Source organism: Cladophialophora immunda, assembly GCF_000835495.1.
Source record: "Cladophialophora immunda strain CBS 83496 unplaced genomic scaffold supercont1.1, whole genome shotgun sequence".
NCBI lineage: Eukaryota > Fungi > Ascomycota > Eurotiomycetes > Chaetothyriales > Herpotrichiellaceae > Cladophialophora > Cladophialophora immunda.
In genome coordinates this window covers 4,435,778-4,460,496 of record NW_015622541.1, presented here as the reverse complement: position 1 = coordinate 4,460,496, position 24,719 = coordinate 4,435,778, and the positions used below count along the sequence as shown (strand labels likewise).

The following is a 24,719-nucleotide window of genomic DNA, read 5'->3' as shown; positions in this document are numbered from 1 at the left end:
CCAGACCACCCGTCCTGAAACAGCTGGTCCCGCTCCTTCGCGTCGATGCTTTTTTCAATCGCCCAACAAGCTCGACACTTCAATCCATCACTCACCGAGACTGCACAGAGTCAGACGCCACCTTCGCTTTTACAGAAAATAGATTTCAACTTGCCTAATTTCGCCTGGGCATATAAACACACCTCGTCCGCACATGCGTACTGATCCCGGCCACCATTTAAAGCAGAGCGTGGCTTCACGATCAAGCTGATTTCGCCATATCGCGATAGAAACAACATCTAAACGGGCAGCATACTAGACAATACACATCCGATAGATCTAACCACGATGTCTGCATCCGCGCCACGTGGTCCTCCCGACGCCTCGGCGATGAAGACACGCATCATCAGCCACATGAACGCGGACCATCAGCTCTCCCTTCGCCTCTACCTCCAACACTACTCCCACGTCCCTGTGTCGGGTACTGTCTCGGCTCAAATGCTAGACGTGACAACAGAACACATGGTCATTTCATCTGGATATGGACGGCATGTTATCCAATTCGAACCGCCCATGAAAAGCCTCATGGAAGCTCGGGAGAGACTTGTCACTATGCATGAACTCTGCCTGAAGCAACTAGATCTGTCTGATATTGTGGTGGATATGTACGTTCCACCGGATCGGGCGTGGCAATGGGCGTTGTCCGGACTTTGTGTGTTGATTTTCACAACCTTTCCTTTTCGTGAGTCCTTGAGACTGGAGTCAGGGTCGTGGATCTCCAAGATATGGAGTCTTGGTGGCGTCGCGCCTTGGTTGGCCAAGCTCAGTTATACGCTAGCTCCAGCGGTGCTAGGTTTCATGGTAGTTGTCCATGGTTTTGAGGCGATGTGGTTAATTCAAAAGAGGTTGAGACGTCATTGGGTTGAATGGGGATCGGTCGCCTGGTGGTGCTGGGTGGTCGACTGTCTTATTGAGGGAGTTGGATGCCTTTCGAGATTTGACAGGCTGGTGAAGAAGACGGAGGCTGAGAAGAAAGGGGGAGGGAAACATTGAGAAGGATACTAGAGACAGGAAAGGACCTGATAAAGGGAGAGGAGTGCGACGGTGAGCGGGCGTAGGGGTCAAGGGTCCGGTTGTTGGTGGTTGCGTATGCCTAGGTACTCAGTTGATACAAGCCTTGCGCCGTCACATACTCGGTCTTTTAGGCTGTCCTCGTGGTCATGACACCTGGAAGGCTTCTAGTCCTGCCACCACAGGGATTGGCATAGGCTAAAGGCTGCACACCGCCCACGCCGCCTTATCAATCGGATGCCGGCATCTGCCGGTCGGGCCGCAATCTAATCCGGAATTGGCACTGGCTCGAGTCTTGGCAGGGACCATCTTGTTCCTTTGTTCCTTCGTTCCTCCGTACATTCCGGCCGGGAAACTTCAGAACCTACATCCTTTTCATTCGACTCGTTCCCTTCGTCTGCACCCGCGCTGCTCTCTCGTCGTCATCTGAACACCATTGCTCCCATCGACAATGCGCTACGACAATAGCAGAGATCCCGATTTGGGACTCTCTTGAATCTAGAGGGCCGAAGTTTCGCCATTTCCAAAATCGCCATGGAGAGTAAGCAACTTTTGCTGCCATCTCCTTTTTCGGACGCGCTGACCCTTTTTTCCCCAGAGCCACCATCACCTCACGAGCCCACGCCCGACGGGGCCCAGGGACACAGTATCGTGCAGCGGGCCGCTGCTTTGTTCCGCAGCCTTGTCCTCCGCGCCTTTTCCGAGTTCTCTTTCATCAACTGGCACTACTTCTACTTCATTATCACGTGTCTGGTGTCCAGTCTCATATTCTGGGGTTCGTCGACCCCGGCAAAATCCGTGTCCTATATCGACAGCCTGTTCTTGTGTGTTTCAGCCATGACAGAGGCTGGCTTGAACACGGTCAATCTCTCGGAACTGAACACCTGGCAGCAAATCATGCTATTCCTTCTCATCATTATAGGCTCGGCGATCTTCGTCTCGTCGTCCATTCTCCACATAAGGAAACGAGCCTTTGAAAACAAATTTGCCGAACTTGCAGAACGACGGAGAGGGCGTCTCCACAGACCTCGAACATTGACCTTCTCATTATCAAGAAGAGAGCATGTCCATCACAGCGACCGTGAGGCTGCTGTAGCCTCGGGTGCTGTACGTGGACGCCCGATGCCGAATTCTGCCAGGGGAGATGAGGAGAAAACTTCATCAAAGTTGCGAGAATGTCAAGAACCCGCAGGGACTGAGGCCGGTGCTCGGCGGGATTCAGCATCAAATGGAACCGTAACTGGAAGTACTTCCGGTGATCAAATTGATAATCACATCAGGTTCAAAATCCAACATCCACCCGATGAACATCCCGAGACTCGGCCTCGGAATATCCGGCACACTACAAGTTTCTTCGAGGGAAGAGGTGTTGGTGCTCGGAGACTCAACAATCATCCGCGCAACACCCAGCCCTTTGAATTCCCCCATTCAGCGCCAGAATCAGCCATTGAGGACGATCTCCCACCTTCCAGTCCACTCTCAAATAAGCTTAACAAATATCTCGACACACTCCACGGATATCTTGGAAGGAACTCACAGTTTCATCATCTTAGCGAGAAGGAGAGAAAGAGGTTGGGGGGCATGGAATATGACGCGATCCGTTTGCTTTCCTGGCTTGTGCCGACCTATTTTGTGCTGTTCCAGCTGCTCGGGGCCCTCGGTGTCGGTGCCTGGATCACCGCCAACCGTCCAAATATGACACGGGAGAATGGGTAAGCGATCTGAGGCCCCCGTGAGGATGGACAGGGGAACTGACAGTTGACGTAGCCTCAATCCTTTCTGGACCGGAGCCTTTTTCGCTATCAGCGCGTTCAACAACAGCGGCATGGCCCTCTTGGATGCCAACGCAGTCGCTCTCAACCGGAGTTATTACTGCCTCCTGACGCTTAGTTTGCTCATCCTGGCAGGAAATACCCTATTTCCGCCTTTCCTGCGAGGCATTTTGTGGACGTTCAAAAAGCTGATCCCAGAGGATTCTCCCTCGCCAGACTGGCAGAGACGGAGACGCACCATCCAATTCTGCCTTGACCATCCGCGAAGAGTTTACACCAACTTGTTCCCGAGCGCGGCAACATGGTGGTTGGTTGCCTCGGTCGTTGTACTGAATACTGTCGACTGGGTTGCGTTCGAGTTGCTCAATATTGGCAATCAAGTGGTTGATTCCCTTCCCACAGGATTTCGGATTGTTGCTGGGTTGTTCCAAGCCTTCGCCGTGAGGAGTGGTGGGTTCTATGTCGTTTCGATATCAGGTCTGCGATCCGGGTTGCTGGTTCTTTACGTTCTCATGATGTATTTGAGCGCCTTTCCGGTCACGATGACAATCCGAAATACGAACGTCTACGAAGAGAGATCGTTGGGCATCTTCGCAGATGAACTCCCCGTGTACCAGGAAAATGACGGCGCCGCGCGAGAGGACAAGAAGGCAGGGTTCTTGAGTGGTCTCCGGCGCACCATTACACTGACACATGGTGGCCCAGCCGCCAACGCCCCTGCCTGGAATCGGCAGGATTTCGTCAGACTTCAGTTGCGTTCCCAACTAGGCCATGACTTATGGTGGATAGCAATCGCCATTTTCGCCATCACGGCCATTGAGACAGGCCAGTTTGAGCGTGACCCTGTCAGTTTCTCAACCTTCAACATCATCTTCGAGGTGGTCAGTGGGTATGGCTGTGTGGGCATAAGCGTGGGCGTGCCCTGGAACAATTACAGCTTTTGCGGCGCGTGGCACCTCGCGAGCAAACTGGTGCTGTGCGCAGTCATGCTTCGAGGGCGCCATCGCGGCCTTCCGGTCAGCATCGACCGTGCTGTCCTCCTTCCCGACGAAAGCCTCGCCTGGGCCGAAGAAGAGGATGCTCACAAGAGGACTTCGAGTTTTTATTCCGGATCGGCAATGCTCTCGAGAGCGCAGACGTCGGCGATGGCTTCAGGAGACCTCTTACCGCGGCCTAGATCGGCGAGCTTCGGTGCGCCAGGGCCCAGCGTCCAAACCGACGACAGAGAGCGGACAATCGAGCAAGTTGCTTGAGTCTTCCGGTGATCCCTCCAAACTTTCATCTATCTAAGCGGTGGCCTTAATTAAGGCGGAGGAGGAGCTTTCCTCTCGTCTGGGTACGGGGGACTTGTATGTGTTGAGTCTGTACCCCAGACGTTCATTTATATTCTGTTGTGCGGTTCGAAGAATCGCCTTTGTTTTACTTTGTTTCGTCTCATTTTCTAATTGGCAGCACTTTGAGCAAGCGGTTGAGTTTGGAGCTTTGGAGCACATACTGTTCGTTGCAGCACATACTTTCAAGCGACATAGAGAGACAGGTTGTCCATAGAAAGGCAGTAGGTTTGGGGAATCATCATAGCAGTGACTCCTGGGAGTAATTCTAGTTCTTGATGGGCAGCTGCATCTGTGCAGAGAGAGTAGCTGGTCACTTTTGTTTCCAAAGCCGGCATGTTTTTCTAGCCAGATCTACCAGTGTACGGAGGACTGTCAAGGCTCTGCTGTACAACTTCGGTGCCCGCGATGCTTGTTGAACCGGCAAGAGCTGACCGGAGACCATTGCGCATCCGTTCCCCTGCTCCAAACTCGCCTCGCAGTGCCACCTCCCTCTCTCCCCCCTCCGGCCCCTCCCCCCCCCAAAAAGGCCCAGGGATATCCAGCTGGAATTAGATGACGTTCTGCAACTCCTGGCCGGCCAAGAAGCGGCGCAGGTTGGCGGCGATCAGCTTCTCGGCCTCCTGGGGCCTGCCGCCGGCGGCGTGGGGGCTGACGACGCAGTTGGGGGCGTGCCACAGCTTGCTGTCCTGGGGCAGGGGCTCGGTCTCGAAGACGTCGAGGGCGGCGCCGCCGATGGTCCGGTCGGCGAGGGCCGCGGCCAGGGCGTCCTCGTCGACCGAGGTGCCGCGGCCGACGTTGACGATCCAGGCGTGGTTAGGCAGCAGCGCCAGGCGGTCGGCGTTGAGGGCGTGCTTGGTGCTCGCGCTGCCGGGCAGGATCATGACCAGCGCGTCGGTCTGCTTGAGCAGCTCCGGCAGGCTGTCCTCCGCAAACACCTCGACGCCGTCGCGCACGCCGGCGCGGCGCGCCACCCCGCGCACGTTGGCGCCCAGCAGGCGCAGCAGCGGCGTCAGCGTCTTGGCGATGTTGCCGAACCCCCAGACCAGCACGTTGGCGTCGCGCAGCGTCGTGAAGGCGCCCTGGGGCCGGTCCGGCTGCGGGCCCCCCAGGTGCGCCGGCCACACGGGCGGGTCGCGCATCTGGTAGTCGCGCATCTCGTGGAACTTGCGCGCCGCCACCAGCAGCAGGCCCAGCGTGTGCTCGGCCACCGTGCGGTCGTGCAGGCCCGACCCCGTCGTGATGGTTACCGTGGCCGGGTCGAAGCCCGCGGCGAGCACGTCGTTGGGCCCCGCCGCCAGCGACTGGATCCATTTCAGCCCCTTCATGTGCCGCGCCGCGTGCTGGAGGTTGGCCGGCGTGTTGGTCCAGGTCACCAGCACCTCGGCGTCGAGCAGCTCCGCGGGGATCTCCTTCTTGACGTCGTACGCGTGCAGCGACACCGAGAAGCCCTCGAGGTCTTGCACGTTCAGGCGCAGCGAGGTCGGGTAGAGGAGCTTCATCTTGAACGAGCGCGATCTATTTGTGGTCACAGGTCTCTTGCTTGGTTCTCTCCTTCTCTGCTGCCTTTTGTCTCTTTTTCGTATCTTGCTCCCTCAGGCAGCCACTGGTCTGCGTCCCAGTCAAATGGTTCCTTTTTACCAAGTCCTTGTCTCGCCCGCAGCTGCAGCGTCAAGTGACTTCACCAACAGATACCAAAGGATGCACACGGCGTGCGCACCGAAAAAAGTCGGACAGAACGACGAGGAGGTCTTTGTGATTGAACAAAACCCGAGATATTGATTGAGGGAGTGATCTAAATATGATGAGGAGGAGGATGATGGCGTCTTGTTCGTCCGTCGGCAGAGATCGGCCCTCTCGCCGCAAAAGATGCGGAGTTCGCCCGACAGCTTTCGCTATATCGCAGCAGTTTTCAATTGCCGACGAGCCAGTGAGATGTGAGGGAGGAGAGGTCGGGAAACTTTTACGCGGGCTTTGGAGGGACGGCCAGGCCTCTCGTACTCGCTAGGAAATTCATGTAGCTTGCTGCAACCGCCGATAATAGTAGTAGTAGTAATAGTAGTCGTTGTTGTTGTTGCTGTATGGTGTAGCTACACACGTCGCCATCTCCGCAGAGAGACACCAAGAAACCCCTTCATATAGAGCGCAGTAGATAGAGACTTTTTCGCCCGGTCGCAAAAAAAGAAATGAGCTTCATCCCTGATCAATCCCAGTGTCCAGCTCGCCAATATCCAGAAATCCAACCAAAATTCTCGCTAGATCAGATCTGTTCGCTATGCACATCCCGTCTTGATCACCCTCCAAACCCAATCAGAACATAGTAGATATGCTGGGAAACCCAATATAACACAAAATGCAGCCTTGTGCCGTGTATGAGGCGATTGAAACCCACTCAAATATATCCCCTTTTTTCCTTCTTTGCCATCCGTTTCATTCACATGTCACTTCCAGATCCCACGAGTCAAATCACGACCTTCATCAAACTGAGTGAGACGGCCGAAGAAACCCTCGAAACTCTTTCCGTGCACTTTTTGGTGCGTTTGTTTCTCCTTTTTGCGACACCTGCAATACCACTGCTGACTTTACATGACCACGCATCTGCTCCCCTTCTTCCCGCCGCTTCCCTCTTTGGTGACTCCCGAACTAGTCGGCATAGGCGTTTGACTTCTGGACATCTCTTCGCCTTTCTTTCTCTTCCCCTTCCTCTTCTTGCTCGATTCTGCTGCCACGGGATCTGACAACACCCGTCTATTACCACTCTCAGTTGGACTCGGGACATTTCCAGCCCAGACTCGGGCTTGATGAGTTGGCATTTGCTGATACACCTGTTGCGGTACCGAGTGGGTCTGGGATATCAAATATGGAATTGGCTGCGGTTGCGGTTGCGGTTGCGGTTGCGGTTGCGGCATCGGTGGTATCATTCCTTGTGCAATACTGTGCGATCTCGAACCGGGTTCACCCGGTCCGTATGAGCTAGATACACTGTCAATCGTGTCGAGTCTGCCCATGCGCGGTCTTTGAGCCTGGACTGGTGGCGCAGCATGGAGATTTGGCGTCGATGAAGAAATGGGGATGGAACGGCCGCTCCCCTTGGAGTTATTCCTCATCAATCCGTTCGGCACGTTGATCGCCTTGTTGAAAGATGGCGATCCTGGAACTCCGGCGGCGCCCCATGCACCCCTGGGTGGCGAGGGTGGCACGCCGGGGCTACCACCTAAGTCTCGTGCTGGAGCGTTTGGATGAATAGACCCATGAGTGGCGATTGGTGGAACGGGCTTTCGCGCAGTCTGAGAGATCCGCCGGTTCAGGTTCGCCATTTGGTCAGCTGTTGGAGGAACAATGCTGTAAGAGCCGTTGGCCTGAATGGTGGGTGAAACTGTAGCTTGTTGCGTTACTGGCTGAATTGCAGGTTCATTGGTTCGTGGAACATGCATTTGATCTAGAGAGGTCGGGGTTGGTGGGACAGGGTGGTTGAGCCGAGCTTGCAAATTTGCCCCGGTCAATGTGACAGACCCTGATGAAGAAGGTTTATGGGTTAGAGCCGCGTCAGAGAAATTCGGCACATGTTGTGGGGGGTTCAAAGGAGACGGACGATCAGACGTGTGTGGTCGCTGGGAGACTGGAGTCTGTTGGTATGGTGATGCCCGACCTTCATGCGACACCGGCCTCGACGAATCTCCAGACGCCGAAGGTGCGAAGGGCGCATTTGCTGAAGCAATTTGCGAGATTGGACTCGCACGTTGATACACCTCAGGTGTAGGAGCAAATGATTGATCGTTCATGACCGCCGAAGCACCATACTGACCGACAGCATGTCTTGAAGCAGTATTCTCCGGCACCACATGAACTGGTTGAGGTGTCAAGTGATGAGGCTGAGGTGTAAATTGTGGATTCATCGGACTGCCATGTCCAAAGCCAGGGTGCACTTGCGAAGCATGCCCATTTTCGGGGATCCCTACCATTGGCATGGGCATCCCCCCCACTGGCGGACGTGTCTGGATTAAAGAGGAACCCAACGTCATTCCCGGTTGCAGATGAAGGGACGCTGTAGTGTAGGGCGGAGGTGGCGACTCCCAACCATCGGTGCGTTGACCGGGTAACTGGTGATAGATGGTACTGGCAGCGTCTTGCTGCTGCGCCAGAGGTGGTCTGGGAGGATACCGTGCCGTGGAGAAACCAGCAGCTGTGGCAGATCTCTGCAGGTTCGGCGAGGCTTGTTGTGATATGACTGGCGAGGAGTTGGCAAAAGCAATTTGTGCGTCAACATCTAACGGCGAGGAAGCCTGAGAGACGCTTCTCAGGCGCGATCCCGGCGTCGCAGAAGCCGTAGTAACGGAGCGACCCAGACCGCCTCTCATTCCTCCTCTTGCACGTTCTCTGACAGTCCGCCTCCTTTCCATTGCCACCTCAATATCCATGTCACCCATTCGTTCGATGAGCAACTCCGGTTCCTTTTCCCCCACCTCAATAGTCAGTTCGTGGTCTGCGTCTTTGGATGGCGAATAGTCGAAATCGAGTATCGAGAGACGTGAGCCATCAACAGGCATAGTTTCGTCTCCAAGTTCTTCCATAAATTGATCAACACCACCCGGGGCAACCACTACCAACCTCTTACCGGTGAACGCGCACGGTCGATCTTCGCACCTTTCCACCCACTTGGCCGCCGTGGCACCATCAAGGCTCTTGATTCGTTCACATTTGACAAACAGGCTTTCTCGCCAGTCGACCTTTGCGGCAAGGGAATCGTCCTCGATATCCTCGCTGCTTCCAGATATGGAGGGCGAATAAGCCATCAAGGGTTCGAGATGGCCTGTCGCAGAGGTGAGCGGAACCCTCCCTTGCAGACGCTGTTCGTGCCGCTCGACCACCGATCCCATGTCCGGACTGACGTCGAGCTTTTCTGGGACACCATAAATCCACAGACCGCTTCCAGCGAAGCCAGCCACGACGAGAGTCCCGCACACAGTCGCAGTTGGTGCAGTTGATGGCGCCGGCAAGCTGAATCGTCTGCTCGTCGCTGGATTCAAGAAGTAGGCGACGCCGGTTCGAGTATCATCAGTACGCACGGCCCGGTATGACATGAGGGTGTGATCGTAAGCAAAAAGCCAGTTGGCATCGCCCTCTGTGTGGCCTTGCAGCAACTCTGCGTGGCTGCAAATACTGCTAATCTGGGGGAAGAGAATCTGTGTGGTCCACATGCGGCTGTGAACTTCTTTTGGCGATAAATCATTTTCGGTGTAGAATGGCGCAGTGATGACAACCGCCGAAGGCTCTTCCAGACTCTGGGTGCTGCCAACCAGCATGGAGCCATCACCTGAGAAGCTCAGAATGTCGACACCCTCGCTTCGCACAGCTCTTCGGTCAGTGGAGAGGGCATTCGGTGCCAGGGAAAAGACTTCGACCCCACCTTCGTACGCAGCAGCTAGAACCGTGCCTTCGGGAGCCAACGCGATTGTCCTGGGTGGGTTGTCCATGACCAGCACCTGTACATGCTTCACACCCTCTGGCGTCAAGTGATATACGTTGGCTTGATGCTTCGAGGACAGAACGGCTAATGTTGTGCCATCATCTGTGACCGAAGCCGCTAGAGGCCGTCTCATCGTCTTGAGCTCATGGCGCACACTGATAGGGTCTGTGACAGCGTCAATGACGTATATCCGGGAGGAACTGAGCGCGAGAATCGTCTGGCCATTTGGAGAGAAGGAGAAGCGGAAAGCTTCTGCCCCGGGCAGGGCGGCGGAGGAACTGGCGTTAACGGATATCAGGTTGATGAGAGTCTGGCGAGGTCGCAAATATGCCTCGAACAGGTTTCGCCGGACCTCTGCTGCGAATTTCGTCTTGAGCCGATACAGGTCGAATTTCCGAAACGGACCGGTAATGACGGTATTGGACAAGGCATAAGATGGACAACGAGATAGATGGTGGGCATAAAGCTCTCGATTTTGTGCTGCCCTGTACCAATTCTTGTTCAGTATAGCTAATGAAGCAAAGCTGTTGGCATCGACCGTCCATAGTATTCTGGTTCAAGTTAGCAGCGACGTCGGAGATCGGACAGGCCCTATTCTATTTATGGGTGGCGTACCTCTCCAGCACCTGGATGGGTAGGTTGTGAAAAGCAACAGCTTCCTTTCTCTGACGATCTGGGCCGATAGTATCGGGAGATTGGGGCGAGTCCTCGATGGCAGCTGAGTCGCTAGTTTGGGATATCCCTAGGCCTGTGCCATGGCTAGGCTCATGCTGGTTTTGGTCCAGTGGCTGAGGGGGAATATCATCCTCATGCGAGACGGTTGAAGCAGTCTTCGACGGCGGATGCACAATCATTTGCGACGACATGGCAGAGCGACCGTCGAAGAGGGGTCGATAACAGTGCTACACATAAAGGCCCGGCAAGGATGACATGATGATGGTGGCCTCAATATTGCATGCCTCCATGAACGCGTCGGGTCGCGACGGGGAAGAAGGAAAAGCTTCCTTCCTTTTGGTCGCCGACGCTGGAGGGGTGACTGCGGGATGTTATAGCAAATGTCGTCGGAGTTGTCAAGTCATAGGCGATGGCATTCAACTAAGATCTGATATGATGAACGGTGGCGATGGGGATGTCGATATCAGAGATGATGGATGAGAAGCGAATTGGGTGGTTCGGGAGAGGGTTGCAGGGTGGTCAGCGTGCGAAGTCGAATCTTAGCAGGGCACGCAGGGCTAGCGAGTTCTGGCCAACTAGGCTACGAGCAGTTAGCAGCCCCCGTACTCAGTAAGAATGGCGACTTGGAGGTGACCTACGAGATACAAGTAGGCGACTTGCTCGTGGTGCCCCCGTTAACTAAGCCACCTTATTATTATTGACTTTACTGGGCGCTGCCCACCCCCCACGAGATCCCCCTAATGTTCCAGGAGGCACCTGAGTGATAGACGCGGTACCATCCCCAGGATGATCATTAGCGAGCCCAACCGCCAATAGCACAGTTGTGTTAGGCCTTAGGGTTTCCCTCCAGGCAGCCAGACCGCCTAACGTCCCCTAATAATCGTCCAGAGGTCGGCCCTGGACGTTCAACAAGAAGCTCCACATGGAGTTTAGCCCAGGCAGCCCGTGCATTACGGGCATCTTTTCTTAGAAGCAAGCCCCCGGAAGCCAACATGGATGCAGCTTCAGCATCACTCAGCCCCCTGCGCAAATCACCTCATGTACGAGTAGGTGCCTACGTGTAGGAGTAGGTACCCTTATTACGCTGTGCTCCCTGCCCAAATGCGTTCATGGAACAATGTGATTCCCCCAAGTAGCCTGCACATCAAACACCATCTACCTCACCTACCTCCTTTCTCCCTCTTTCTGTTCTCTCATTTAGACATGGTGACATTGCCCGGACGATTTACTGCTTTGGGCTGTCCAGCAGTTTCAGCTTGACCCTCATCGACCTCGACTTTTCACCGACGATTTCATCGCATCTGGAAGTACCCACCGCCGATTCATGTTAAGCGCTGAGAACCCATCTCACACGCCGAAGCCTCAAGCTCAAAGATCTGTACGGAGTAGATAATGAGAGATGATGTGTTCTGAATTCGGACCCCGATTTCGGCGGTCTCATATCCCTGACGCGACTGTCCGGGCTGTCTCCCTGCCTCAAATATATCCACAGTTGTTTGTACAAGAAAATAGTCTAAAACCACCAACCAGAGAACCCAATGGCTTGCAGATTGCAGTCTTTCCCAGGTCAACAACGTCAATCATCCTCACTTTTGCTCTGCTTCCTCGGTCCTTTTGCTGCCTGACAGACCTGAAAACCAACTGCTGGGTTTCATGCTGTTGTAGGCCTCTTCCTGAAGCCTCTTCTCTTCTGCTTCCCGTTCGGCTAGAAACTTTGCACCTTCCTCTTGAATTTTCTTCTCCAGTTCCATATATTGTCTCTGGCCACGCTCTCTGATTTGATCCCAGAGCATCTTACCCTCGGACATTCCATCCTCAGGGCTCTGCATTCCATCAGGGCCGTGGCCCGACAGTCCTAGCATTGACGACAGTTTTCCCAGGCTCTTTTTGGGTCTCTTCTTCCGTTTTTCTGCTTCTTCGGCCTCGAACTTGGCACGGAGGAGTTTCTCTCTTCGCGCAAACTCGGCAGGTATATACGTCCCTTCAAACGACTTCAAAACTTCTCGTACATCGTCAAATCCCATTGTGGCCAAATATTCTAGGAAGGGAATGAATTGAATTAGTGTCTGGTCTTTGGGATCGCCGTTCCACTTGGGTAGGATGATGGCGTTCTCGGGCTGGTGCTTGACGTGATGCGGATCAGTGTCCATGATGAGCACCTTTTTCAGGTCCCTATTGAGATACGAGAGGTCCTTCTTGGGTCAGTGACTTGTCTCCGTTGAGGCTTTTGGCAAACTAACCTTGACATAACCACCGTCTTTGTACACTGTCGCTTCACGAAACAAGGGCCATCGAATCATGGAGTAAGGATCCAACTTTCGAAGCACCTGCTCCACCATTGCCATAGGCTGACTGGTGAAGAGGACAACTTCATAGTAGCTTGAGAGGTACCGGAGAAAGTAATCCACTCCGGGTCGCTTAGCTATCCGCCAACCTTTTTCACGTGTCCACTCGGAATGAACGAGCATATCCTCCAGGCTGATAACAAGAACGAAAGGATAGCGGAAATTGGGGTCCGGATCCTCGTCTGGCAGGAGTTTCGTCGTGACAGGGTCTCGGTAGTAGCTCATGGTGGAAGACAACCGAGCAGTGACGCGGTTGTAGAAAGGTTTGAAGCCCCATCCTGAAGGAGCATCAGGGTGTTTCTTCTCCTCCTCTTCATCTGCCCAGTTGCGGCCCAAATAGACAGAGAAGCCGACAGAGCCTAACCCCAAGATAATGTACATGTATCTGAACGCCGCATTCTTCTTTCGATCGCTGGAAGAGACATATTCTTCCCGAGGAATATCACCGCGATCTCGTCCACGTGCTCCGCTTGGCAGCTCTTCTGAAGGGTCTTCGGTGATGTTGAGGCTCGGGGAATGGGAGCTCTGTTTCGACCTTGCCTGGCGAAGTTCCGCGTCCAAGGTCGACGGGATGCCTTTGGTCAGATCAGGTAGAGGTTGTTGCGATTGGCCCTGTGTTGTCTGGTCACGTTCCTCTACAGTTTCTTGTTCCGCAGCAACATTTTCTGTTCGAGGTCCGACTGTCTCATTCTCGAAACCCTGCTGTCGTTCCCCACCCTCCTTCACAGATCTCTTACTTGCTTCAGTCACTGAAGCCGAGACATCGTCAAGATCTCGAGCCGGATCGGTGCCGAATGGAGGATGTTCCGAAGGGCCCTGCTGATTTGGGGACGGAGTCGATGGAGTGGCAGGCGCTGAGTCTGAGCGAGTCTCGGCCTTCGAAGCCTGGGAGGATAGAACAAAGGGGACCTTTCGCAAGGGTTCCTTTTGCTGCAGCGAGTCTTTTGAGGTACCGGGAATCTTGTATTCTGCGTCCTTCGCAGACCGATCTCCTTTGGAGTAGTATCGCAATGGGATCTGGGTCAGTCCTTGCGGAACCAGAGGCCGGACGGATCGCGGCCTCAACAGAGACAATGCTGCACGTCTTAGCATCTCTCAATCGACATATCCTCAGGGCGAGAAATAGGCATGCGATATCGATGAGCTGGAGGATGCTTGTAGCTTCCGTCGTCGGTGGAAAGCGGTTCTTGGTGATCGGGGAAATCTGATGATGGTTGCGTCTTGCACCCGCCCGGCGAAATTCTTTCGACTCCGACTCTCGACATCTTGGTCCTTGGCGCCTTCGGTCGCAGTCGCCTCCACCGCGGCAACTGACTCCGCATCTACATTTACTCCTCTTCTTCTCCTTCCTCCTCTTTCTCTTCCTTTCTTCTTCTCTTCTTCCACAAAGTTGATTTACACCCCAGAATTATTTGACTCGCCGTCCACAGACATATTATATGTTCGAGGAGTTGTATTAGCTGGGCAGAAAAAATTCACACCAGAATTGTCGTTCTCCTCAAGAGCGCACGAGAGGCCAGCCCATGATCTTCCAGTCGCCCCGTAAGAACGATACATCCCTTTCCTCCCAAAAAACCATCACGATGAGTGTATGAATGTCGCCGTCTCGAGAGTGGTGAACTACACGCGTACCAACCTCCGCTCTATCTCTATCCACTACCCTTCAAACCTGACCTCCGATGCCGGCGTCATGGAAAGAGGGTCTCGTCAATGCTTTTCCGATCCCTCAGGATCGTACGAAGCTGAGATATGCTTCGAAGAAGGACAAACATAATGTGACCATATCCACGGAGCTCGTTTCTGTTGTGGAGTCGTTGGAGACTGTCTCTTTGGAAGGAGACCCTTTCCCATTTCTCGACCTCCCAGGAGAGATCCGTAATAAGATCTATCACTTGGTCTTGTTCGGCAAGCCGGGCTACCGAGTCGTCAATGGTCGGATGCGACCTTCCCGCATAGGTATCATGCTTGCCAACAAACGCACACACCGCGAAGCCGCCTACATTCTTTACAGCACTTCAAGCTTCCGCATCTTCCCTCTCCAGGATTTCACTCCTGCGCCAGTCATACAAGAGCTTCGCCCCATGTATCGCGCCATGGTGACTTCACTGGAAATGGTGGTCGGCTCAAGCTGGACAAGCCCACCCAAGACGTGGCGTGTAGGTAAACTTCTGGCAAAGCGCCTCTCCAGGCTCTCCGCTGTTCACACTTTGAAGGTCTTTGTCGAGCTTGATCCCAGCTTGCCGATGTTTGAGAAATATCGGGTCTCGCTGGGCTTCTACACCGACTTCTGTGGAGACCTCTTACGGGATGTCCTCGCATGCATGCCGCACGTGAGCCACATTGAACTGAATGGGAATCCGGGGATCGACACAACAGGGCCACTGGTGTTGAGGTTGCTCCAGGAAGCAGAAACTAAGGGCAAAACGTGTACATTAGGATCAACGAAGGCGATCACCACCCCGGCTGGAGTTAAGCTGGCATTTTGGTAAAGACCGGCATTAATACAACTACTACTTCGTAACAGTCCTTGTGGATCCTTCAAGTCCTATTTGTATCTTGTTCCTGGACCCAAACCCAGAGTCATTCAAAGATCACTTGTAAACTCTTAGCTCTTTGTGAAGCCCAACGCCGTGCATGCATGCCCTGACGGATAGATACAAGTTACAAGCCGCGCCAGCCCCGATGCCCACCGCTCACAGCTCACAGCTCTTCGTCCACGTCCATCTCTCCATTCTGCCCCATTCCGTCTCGATGGGCACCGTTTGCGCCGTTGCCGTTTGCTTGGATGGGCTTCTTCGCCACACTTGCCTCCTTGTCGATCATTTGCCTGTTCACTGCGACTATATTGTCTTCAATCAATCTCTGTCCGACATCCTCGATGTGTTTCTTCGGATCAACCTTCCCTACGTATCTTGTCTTGAGTTGTTCAGCGGTCAATTCGTTCTCTTCTCGTACCCGTTTCTCGTAGCCCTCCGCAAGTTGAACGAGTTGTTTCAGGCCTTCCTCGTTTCTTTTGCGTTCTGAGCCAAAACTGGAGGGCAATTCGAGACCCTCGGTCCAGACTTCCTTGTGGAGGTTCATGAGCATGTTCTCTTCCAGGCCGGTCTTGCGGTATTGGATTCCGATGCTGTAGTAATGTCTGTTCAAGCCGTGGATCAGCGCTTGGATGGAGGGTTTGTTCAAATGGCCCAAATTCGACGTGGTTTGGCGGGGTTCTTGGCCCATCATGATGGCTTGGGGGTTAATAAGCCGGAATGCGTCGATGACGACTTTGCCCTTCACAGACTGGATAGGGTCGACAACGACGGCGACGGCGCGGGGGGTTAGTTGTTCGAACGATTGTTGCGTGTTGATATCGACGGAGGACAACCAGCATCCAAAGCCTGGATGGGAGTGGTACCATCCCACCACCACCTCTGGTCGACCTGTCTGGCGTAACATATCCATCATCCTTGTTTGAAAGACCGGGTCAACGGATTCGACGCTGACGGAAGTTCCAGACTGCGGCATTGCGAAGACGTCGACTACTCGGACAGTGAAGTCATCCACAAACTCGCCGAGCATAAGGCCCATAACTTCCATTGGCACACCCGCCCTGCCATGGCGAAGCATCTTTAGGAGCGCGAGGGAGGAAATGTAGACGGTCTCGGAGTTGTCGACTAAGTTCGTGTCCTGGCCAGCCTGGGTGCCACCCATGTGCGCTGCGGCGAGCATTCGGTTGAAGCGATCCATGGTGACTCGTAGGTGGAGAAGAGATCAAAGCAAAGAGGATAGAAAGGCGAAAGGTAGGGAGAGGAGGAAATGGTCGCAGACTCGAGATTGATAATCCAGATGGAGGTCAGTCTGTGGCGGAACAGCACGCCGATGAGAACCTGAACAGTCAAGAATGCCGAATCAAGATACAAGAGGCTCTCCGAGTTGCTGGATTCAAGGTAAAGTAGAACACTCTCCAGCGAGAGATCAAGAAACTGGTAGGAATGTGGTCGTCTGTCTCAAATGTGAAAATGTGAAGCTGCAAGGCAAGCACGAACTGCGCGTTCAACATGCAGATCCGAAAGTGGTTAGCCCCTTACGCCTCCGCAAATCGTTGGAGACGGAATCATGGGCCTTGGTGGCCCTTTGCCTCGCGCAAGATGGAATAATTCACTCTCGCCGTGCTTCCACCTGCTTCCCACCTTTCAGTTTTCTTTAGTCGAACATTTTCTCTTGCGCCCGGCGTCCATGTTCAAGAGAATACTTGCGCCTTGCCCGTCCAATCCTTCCCGTGTTCTCTAGACGATCCTCCTGCTCTCCCTGTGGTCGCCCCGACCGCTTGACAAGCTCCATCGAGAAAACGGGAACGGAGGGAGTGGAGCAAGACATTGGGAAGACCTGAAAGGCGCTCAATTTTATCTGTGGATTCATACTCATCCTCGTTACTCGATTCACCGTCTTTTCATTCCCTACCTGACGCCTCAACTCCCTCACGCCCACCATGGCATTCGCACCCGTTGATGTTCTACCCCACAAGCGCGAGGACAAGAAAAGAGTCGCCTACTTTTACGACTCCGACGTTGGAAACTATGCCTACGTATCAGGCCATCCCATGAAGCCTCACAGAATACGGCTAGCTCACTCACTGGTGATGAACTACGGCTTGTACAAGAAGATGGAAATCTACCGCGCAAAGCCTGCCTCCAAGTATGAGATGACCCAGTTTCACACCGACGAGTACATCGACTTTCTCGCAAAAGTCACACCCGACAACATGGATTCCTATCAGAAAGAGCAGCAAAAATACAATGTCGGTGATGATTGCCCTGTCTTTGACGGCCTCTTTGAGTTCTGCGGCATCAGTGCAGGTGGTTCCATGGAAGGCGCTGCCAGGCTGAACCGTCAAAAAGCGGACATTGCGATCAATTGGGCTGGCGGGCTACACCACGCAAAGAAGTCAGAAGCAAGCGGATTTTGTTACGTCAACGACATCGTACTCGGCATCATTGAGCTTCTGAGGTTCCATAAAAGAGTCCTCTACATCGACACCGATGTTCACCACGGTGACGGCGTTGAAGAAGCCTTCTATACCACCGACAGAGTCATGACTGTGTCTTTCCACAAATACGGGGAATATTTCCCGGGGACCGGCGAGCTTAGAGACGTTGGCGTTGGCTCGGGCAAATACTACGCGGTCAATTTCCCTCTCCGGGATGGCATTGATGATTCATCTTACAAGGGCATTTTCGAGCCGGTAATCCGAGCTACTATGGAGTACTACCAGCCCTCCGCCGTGGTTCTGCAGTGCGGAGGCGATTCTCTCTCCGGTGATCGACTGGGCTGTTTCAATCTCAGCATGAGGGGTCATGCAAACTGTGTTAGATTTGTCAAGTCCTTCAACCTCCCAACTCTCATCCTTGGTGGCGGTGGTTACACCATGCGTAACGTCGCAAGAACGTGGGCCTACGAAACTGGGTGTTTGGTGGGCGAATACATGCCACCAAATCTTCCGTACAACGACTACTATGAGGTAAGCATTCTCCTTTTTCGGGCCGAATACGTCTGACTCTCCTTCTATAGTACTATGCTCCTGACTACGAACTGGACGTCCGTCCCTCGAACATGGAAAATGCGAATTCGAGAGAATACCTCGAGAAAATCCTTGGTCAAGTGCTGGAAAATATGAAGAGGACTACTCACGCGCCCTCAGTCCAAATGACGGACGTGCCTAGAGAATCACTGGGCATGAATGACGAAGACGAAGCTGCTCTTGACGATCTTGACGAAGATCAGAACCCGGATACACGCCTCACTCAACGCAAGGCAGACAAATATGTCCAGAAGAACGGTGAACTTTCTGACAGTGAGGACGAAGAAATGGAAGAAGTGAATGGTCGTCCATCAGCCAGTCGAAAACGGCGAATCATGCAGAATTACCGACACATCATGGACGTAGGCGGCAATGACTCAGGTGTGGAAACGCGAAGCGGGACAGGAACACCGCAGCAAGCGTCGAGTCTGCCTGATGAAGCAGCAGACGAGATGAATGTGGACGAGGATCTGGACGATAAAGTCAACCAGCAAACACCGAGTCCTCCAAATGGTGAACAGCAGGTAAATGGTTCTGTTGTCGTTTCCGGTTTGCAATCGCCCGATCATCTTGCATCAGCTGAAACAGCTGATGGTGACGTTGAGATGGGCGATGCAGATTTGCCAGATGGAAATGCTGCACCTATGGACGAAGCTGAAACCGCCCGATCCACCGAAGCAGACTCAACGATAATCGTCCAACAGCAACGTACTCCTCCAGATTCACCACCCACGCCGGACGCTGAAGAGCACTCTCCCAATGCTCATAATACTGCGGCTCCAGAGACGGCAATGTCTGACGCCGAAGATTCCCACACAGTAACCCTTGCGACTCCCCTCGCGGTCTCCGCGAAACCCGATGCCGTTGGCACCCCTGAGGCAGAAGCAGCTATCAAGCAGGAAGCCATTGGCGACGACGAAGTCGCGAAGGCCCAGGAGGAAGGTCGCATGGAAAGGGAGTTGGCAAACACGGAAGGAGAAGCCCGGACGGAGGCGGTGACCAAGGCGGAAGCATCCGAGCCAGCCGAGCATCAAGGTCAACAAGGAGATGCAAAGACGCAAACTGATGTCCAGGAGATCCCGGCGGAGACAGGAGCTGATTCTGCACAAGGGTCGTAGGAAGGCTCTTGGAGTTTCAAGCTGCTTCGACGAGGAGGTCCACTGCTTTCTTGACCCGGGTGGTACAGGAGTATAAGGGGGTTGAGGGACTCGAAGCAAGGCGCCTGTGAGGCATGATCGGCGCTTCGATAAGGACGGGAGCGTTCACGACAGGGACTACGCTGGGGGAAAGCTAATGGCGTCGGACAGGGAACAGGACGAGGCTTGGCTGAGCTGGTCAAAATGATAAGCGGCTGGAGTCTGGCGGCGACGGTCTCATCTTTAAATCGAAATACGCTTTGATACCTTTCCAATGAATTGAGATATGTTTACCATTAGAAGATAACAATGCAAGAGTATTGCTTATCAGGATGGAAAATGATTCCACTGCCCTACCTGCACTTGTCCCTACGTCCCTTGTTTCAGAGAGCACCAATTCTTATTGCGTGGCCACTCGCAAGACAACCTTACCACCGCCCCTTCGTCCCCTGGCTTCGACAAACTGCATCGCGTCTCTCCCTTGATGCAGCTCAAAGACCTCCTGAACGTATCCCTTCAGTTTTCCCGCAGTCACCCACCGCGCAAGGAAATCGAGCTCCTCTCCCGAAGGTCTTACGATGAAGAACTCGACCTCCACGCCGGCGCCCGCGCAATTCCGCCGGATCGCTTCGGCTGTTTCTTCTCCGTAGACCTTGACCGGGGCGACAATTGTAACGACGCGTGCGCCTGGGTTTATGATTGTGTTGAGTGCTGGCGTGCTCGTGAGGAGGAGAGTGGAGAGAGTGTCCCCTCCAATGCAATCGACTACTAAGTCCACAGGCGGGAGGTTTCGGGAGTCGAAGGCAGAGGGTAGAGAGGTATATCCCTCAGAGGTGTAGTCAATGAGAACGTCTGTGGTGATGTCAACAAGAGACGTTACCAGAGCTGCAGATGCAGAGCTGCACGTTGCGACTACGGAGAATCCGGACGCTTTGGCGAGTTGGAGCGTTGGAAGGCCGACGGAGCCTGCTGAACCCAGGATGAGAACTCTCTTGTGCGAGGCCACCGATGGCGGCGATGATTCTGCTGACAGCAGAGGCAACCTGCCATGCGTGTAAAGTGCCTGGTAGGCTGTCAAAGCTGAGAGCGGAAGTGTTGCGAGTTGTTCCTCCCAAGTCTTGTCTGCAATGTTGGTGGAGCTGACTGGATCACTAGGCGCGAGGCTGAGCTCCTTTTCACAAGCAAGTGTATACGTTGCTGCTGCGCCATCACGGTCGAAGTCCAGAAGAGCCCAAACTCTGTCTCCAGGTGAGAACTCTGGTCCTGATTCTGCCTTGGGCGATGTGAAAACTTTGTCCACGACCCCAACTACATCATGGCCTGGGATCGCACCACCGCAAGAATGGAAGCGCGCCGGCTCAAGGATCTCTTGCCAGGTAATTTCGCCTCGAGTCAAGGCGGTAAAGAGGACCCGGATCAAGTAGAAATGCTGCAATGAGGCTGATAGGTCAGTCGTTCGGGCATCAGGATCAGGGTAGTCTGCTGATGTGTATTCCAAGTCCAATGCGGAGGGCGGTTTGCTTGGAAAATGAAAGGGGATTTCATCCCCAGAGGGTACACCGGGAAGATGGAGAGCACGCATTGCGATAGAGACGGATTTGAGAAAGTAATCGACAGTGAAAGGAAGTTGGACCTAGTGTGCCCTCCTTTTTCTTTCCTTATGTACCTTGCAACTCTTTTTTCCTTGGTTGCCCTCGGAGATGTCGACATCGCGGCAAGCATATGTTAGTCATCGAGAGCGAATGGTTAGGGTATGTCTGGCGAATTTGGAATTCCAGTCGCAGACTGGAGATGGAAATGCCTCCCAGAGAAAGGAGAGGACATGCTTGTTGCTCCGTGTGAATGTCGTACTCTGCGGAAGGTTTCGACAACGACCGACTCGTGGGCCGTTGGAGACGTTGATGTTATGACGACGAGGGCCTCCATCTGGGCCGTCTCGGATGGAGCACATGTCACTGAACCAATGGTGGGTGGACAGGGACGATGTTGCTGGTGGCCAGACGAAGACAAGAAAAGTGGCTGGGCTGTGCTTGAAATTAGACCATCTGCCCCCAATCACCTGTCATCGTGTCCCCTGTACCACGCCGTATCAACCGCCCGTGTTGATCGCGCAGCTTCAACCGTCATTAGTTGCTTCTTTCAACCACGCAACCACTTTCTTCTCCTTCTCCTTGGTGCTCTTTATTCTTGTTTATTGCTTTTTCCTCCCAGTATTTGGCGGTCCTCCATCAGCTCTCACGGTTGTAGTGCGGCCCGCGGGACATCTTTCTTCCTACCGACCCCGACCTCCCTTCGAGCTCGCCACAACCCATCCAAATCCTTTCTGCCTGCTCCCTCTACCTTATCGCGGTCCATTGCATCAGGTTGACGCAGCCTGAGGTGACCTGTCAAATCGATATTCCACGACCTCAAGAGAACACCTTCACAACCTCCGTAGTACTATACGGCCCCTTCCATCTCATCCGCCGTTGCTGGGCGTCCCAATCTTCCTGTCCGGATCCTCGGGGATCAGAGTGAGCAACAACATGCCTCTTTCCGAGTACTTTACAAGTCCTACATCCCTCTACAACCGACAGCTCCTTGGCACACTGGTCGCTCGAGATCAGATACCCTTCGCCGACGATGCATTGCAGATTCTCAAGAAGGTGCCTCCTCATTCTGGCCACCCGAACTTCGGGCACCTCACCCTCCTCGTATTCGAAGCTGTGTTGGAAGTGGTCTGTGTCAGTTTACCGGGATACATTGTGGCGAGACAGGGCATGTTCGACGCTGAGGGACAGAAGTTGATGGCGAATCTAAACGTTATGCTGTTTACTCCGTGTCTTATCTTCACCAAGCTGGCGTCCCAACTCACGGCGGAGAAGCTGGTTGATTTAGCCATCATCCCGGCCATCTTTGTCGTCCAAACCTTGGTATCGTTCCTGTGCGCGTGGATTATTGGGAAGGTCATGAAGTTCAAAAAGAGACAGGCCAATTTCGTTATTGCTATGGGGGTGTTTGGCAACTCCAATTCTTTGCCCATTTCGTTGGTCCTATCCTTGTCCAAAACGCTCAAGGGACTACATTGGGATAAAGTCCCTAATGATAATGATGAGGAGGTTGGAGCTCGAGGGATCCTATACCTCCTCATATTCCAGCAATTGGGTCAACTGCTCCGCTGGAGTTGGGGCTACAATGTCCTGCTTGCGCCACCAGACAGCTACACGGAAGCAGAAGGTGGGACCAAGAAGGAAGATCGCGTTGAACGAGGACGAGGAGAGTATCGCGAGTATACAGATGATGACCGCGAAAACCGTCGGCTTCTGAGCCCCAGTTATGATGGTATTCGAGATACCAGCGAGGACTTTGAAGATTACGATGACTACGAGGACGAGGATGATGACCAGACTCGCATCGGGACCGAGTCTCCAACGACGGCAAAGTCGGATGGTCTTAAAACTCCCCGTACTCCACACAACAGGTCCTCGAGGAATTCTCCCAACCGACAGCTGAATGGCTCCGCCCACGAGACACCGGACCTCATGTCTACTCCTACCAACGGGATGGTGGCTTCTCATCACAGCATCGACTATCCTGCTTGGCTGGAATATCCAGATCATAAGATGTACGACGAGGATTGCGGAGGCGTCAGAGGACACATCAACCGCGGAAGAAACGTGGTGCGATATCACTTTTTGAGATTTGGGCATATAATTCAGATGAGGTCGAGGCGGGCCTTCGACTCTCTTCCAAAGCCCGTGCAGAAAGCCCTGTCATACACTGGGGCCAAAATTGGAGCTTTCCTGGCCGGCGTGTGGGAGTTCATGAACCCACCGTTGTGGTCGATGTTGGTTGCGATTATCGTGGCATCTGTGCCCTACCTTCAGCACCTCTTCTTCGACAAGGGGACTTTCTTGGCAAATTCCGCTACTCGAGCAGTGCAACAAAGCGGTGCCGTCGCGGTGCCACTGATTCTGGTGGTGCTTGGAGGCAACCTTGCCAGAAACACCATCCCCAAAAATCAACCAGGAGATATCACGGACCCAAAGGAGGAGAAGAGGCTTCTGTATGCTTCACTGCTGGCGCGGATGGTGTTCCCGACTATTGTCATGGCACCTTTTCTTGCCTTGGTCGCCAAATACGTCCCAGTCAGCATTGTCGACGACAAGATCTTCATCGTGGTTGCTTTCCTCCTGACTGGAGCACCATCGGCGCTGCAGCTGAGCGCCATCACGCAGACGAACAACGTGTATCCCACGGTGATGTCAAACATCCTCTTTCAGAGCTACGTGGTCTGGATCCTGCCATCCACACTGATACTGGTTCTCCTGGCTCTGGAGACGGTGGAGTGGGCGACGAACTGAAGTCCTGGAACACGCGTCATTTCAGCAATGGAAAGTGAAGGTAACTTCTGTGAGCTTAATTTGTCGACCTTGGTTGACTGGGAATGGAGTTATGGAAAGGGTTACTTGTTGCTCTACCGGGCCATATGGCACTGCGAGCACCGTCGATGGAGCATTGTACTGATACAGGCCTGAACGGACGGATGGTGGGATATGGACAGACAGACCTCCGGATAGGACAACCAAAAGAGACGACGATCAAATATCTTCATGTACAATGACTTCATCCTATGCTATAATAGAGGATGAACACCTGACTGTGGGGTTTCTGGCTATGTCACTGTGGCTTATGACTAGTTGTCGATTCATTCTGTATGGCGCAGCGTCAATGTTGGATCAGGGCATTGATGCATCTCAGTTGGACGTCGGCTAAAGCCTCATACGTATCCACCGATGTAGAATGACGTCGGATGGTGGGAATTGGGGGCACCGAGGGGGCCATTAGGGGCGCATCAGGGAGCGTTTGGGGGGAGCAAGGGGCGTTGATGCCCGGTGCCATGGCGCCTTAAGCTTGTCCTGGTTAAGGCCGACATACCCCGGGATCCCCGATTATGAGGTTTCATTGAAATGCCATACCATACCCCTTCTCTCCCATCAGTTCCAGCTCCCCGTCGGTATTAGGTGCCTTATTTGCTGCCTGCCAGCCTATCTGCCTGAAAGTTCAGTGACCTGCAGCTACCCAGTGGTACTCACAACCCCGGGAGGCTGTCTACTAGGTACCTAGGTTGCCCATGAACATGAGCTGAGGGATACTCCTGGTACAGTATTGTGTATACCCAACACCTAGAGGCGGCATCCTTGGGTACCCAACGCAAAACCTCATTCCTCACTTTTCCCGCCAGTTGAGGCGTGCCCTTGGGACTAATGCACCGCAAGCCTCAACCCATTTAGCTAAGCCTCACGTATTGTTCAAGCGTACTCGGTACACGACACCCACTCTGCCACACCCACCACCCCAAGCCATCCATCGACTCGTGCTGTATGGAGCATCGTAGAAG

At 53.7% G+C, this 24,719-nt stretch overlaps 10 protein-coding genes across 10 annotated transcripts; 5 read left to right on the top strand and 5 right to left on the bottom strand.

Moving 5' to 3' along the window:
* The first annotated feature begins 90 nt into the window (after positions 1-90).
* Positions 91-1,228, top strand: PV07_01300 (uncharacterized protein). The gene has a single exon (XM_016387812.1). The coding sequence runs from the start codon at positions 328-330 to the stop codon at positions 1,030-1,032; it is 705 nt and encodes a 234-aa protein (XP_016254740.1). The 5' UTR covers positions 91-327; the 3' UTR covers positions 1,033-1,228.
* A 185-nt stretch (positions 1,229-1,413) lies between these two features.
* PV07_01299 (uncharacterized protein) lies at positions 1,414-4,458 on the top strand. Its single transcript, XM_016387811.1, has 3 exons — positions 1,414-1,591; positions 1,649-2,762; positions 2,818-4,458. Exons 1-3 carry the CDS (start codon positions 1,585-1,587, stop codon positions 4,073-4,075), a joined length of 2,379 nt encoding a protein of 792 aa, XP_016254739.1. The 5' UTR covers positions 1,414-1,584; the 3' UTR covers positions 4,076-4,458.
* A 225-nt stretch (positions 4,459-4,683) lies between these two features.
* PV07_01298 (uncharacterized protein) lies at positions 4,684-5,941 on the bottom strand. The gene has a single exon (XM_016387810.1). It carries the CDS (start codon positions 5,653-5,655, stop codon positions 4,705-4,707), a length of 951 nt encoding a protein of 316 aa, XP_016254738.1. The 5' UTR covers positions 5,656-5,941; the 3' UTR covers positions 4,684-4,704.
* Positions 5,942-6,163: 222 nt separating this feature from the next.
* On the bottom strand, positions 6,164-10,794 carry PV07_01297 (uncharacterized protein). Its single transcript, XM_016387809.1, has 2 exons — positions 10,236-10,794; positions 6,164-10,171 (listed from the first exon to the last, which is right to left on the bottom strand). Exons 1-2 carry the CDS (start codon positions 10,484-10,486, stop codon positions 6,736-6,738), a joined length of 3,687 nt encoding a protein of 1,228 aa, XP_016254737.1. The 5' UTR covers positions 10,487-10,794; the 3' UTR covers positions 6,164-6,735.
* An 891-nt stretch (positions 10,795-11,685) lies between these two features.
* PV07_01296 (uncharacterized protein) lies at positions 11,686-13,861 on the bottom strand. Its single transcript, XM_016387808.1, has 2 exons — positions 12,536-13,861; positions 11,686-12,487 (listed from the first exon to the last, which is right to left on the bottom strand). Exons 1-2 carry the CDS (start codon positions 13,730-13,732, stop codon positions 11,882-11,884), a joined length of 1,803 nt encoding a protein of 600 aa, XP_016254736.1. The 5' UTR covers positions 13,733-13,861; the 3' UTR covers positions 11,686-11,881.
* A 164-nt stretch (positions 13,862-14,025) lies between these two features.
* Positions 14,026-15,196, top strand: PV07_01295 (uncharacterized protein). The gene has a single exon (XM_016387807.1). The coding sequence runs from the start codon at positions 14,320-14,322 to the stop codon at positions 15,127-15,129; it is 810 nt and encodes a 269-aa protein (XP_016254735.1). The 5' UTR covers positions 14,026-14,319; the 3' UTR covers positions 15,130-15,196.
* On the bottom strand, positions 15,091-16,630 carry PV07_01294 (26S proteasome regulatory subunit rpn11). Its single transcript, XM_016387806.1, has one exon. The coding sequence runs from the start codon at positions 16,370-16,372 to the stop codon at positions 15,341-15,343; it is 1,032 nt and encodes a 343-aa protein (XP_016254734.1). The 5' UTR covers positions 16,373-16,630; the 3' UTR covers positions 15,091-15,340.
* A 162-nt stretch (positions 16,631-16,792) lies between these two features.
* Positions 16,793-19,682, top strand: PV07_01293 (histone deacetylase RPD3). Its single transcript, XM_016387805.1, has 2 exons — positions 16,793-18,143; positions 18,194-19,682. Exons 1-2 carry the CDS (start codon positions 17,115-17,117, stop codon positions 19,319-19,321), a joined length of 2,157 nt encoding a protein of 718 aa, XP_016254733.1. The 5' UTR covers positions 16,793-17,114; the 3' UTR covers positions 19,322-19,682.
* On the bottom strand, positions 19,607-21,215 carry PV07_01292 (uncharacterized protein). The gene has a single exon (XM_016387804.1). The coding sequence runs from the start codon at positions 20,919-20,921 to the stop codon at positions 19,740-19,742; it is 1,182 nt and encodes a 393-aa protein (XP_016254732.1). The 5' UTR covers positions 20,922-21,215; the 3' UTR covers positions 19,607-19,739.
* A 214-nt stretch (positions 21,216-21,429) lies between these two features.
* On the top strand, positions 21,430-24,147 carry PV07_01291 (uncharacterized protein). The gene has a single exon (XM_016387803.1). The coding sequence runs from the start codon at positions 21,865-21,867 to the stop codon at positions 23,680-23,682; it is 1,818 nt and encodes a 605-aa protein (XP_016254731.1). The 5' UTR covers positions 21,430-21,864; the 3' UTR covers positions 23,683-24,147.
* The last annotated feature ends 572 nt before the right edge of the window (positions 24,148-24,719 follow it).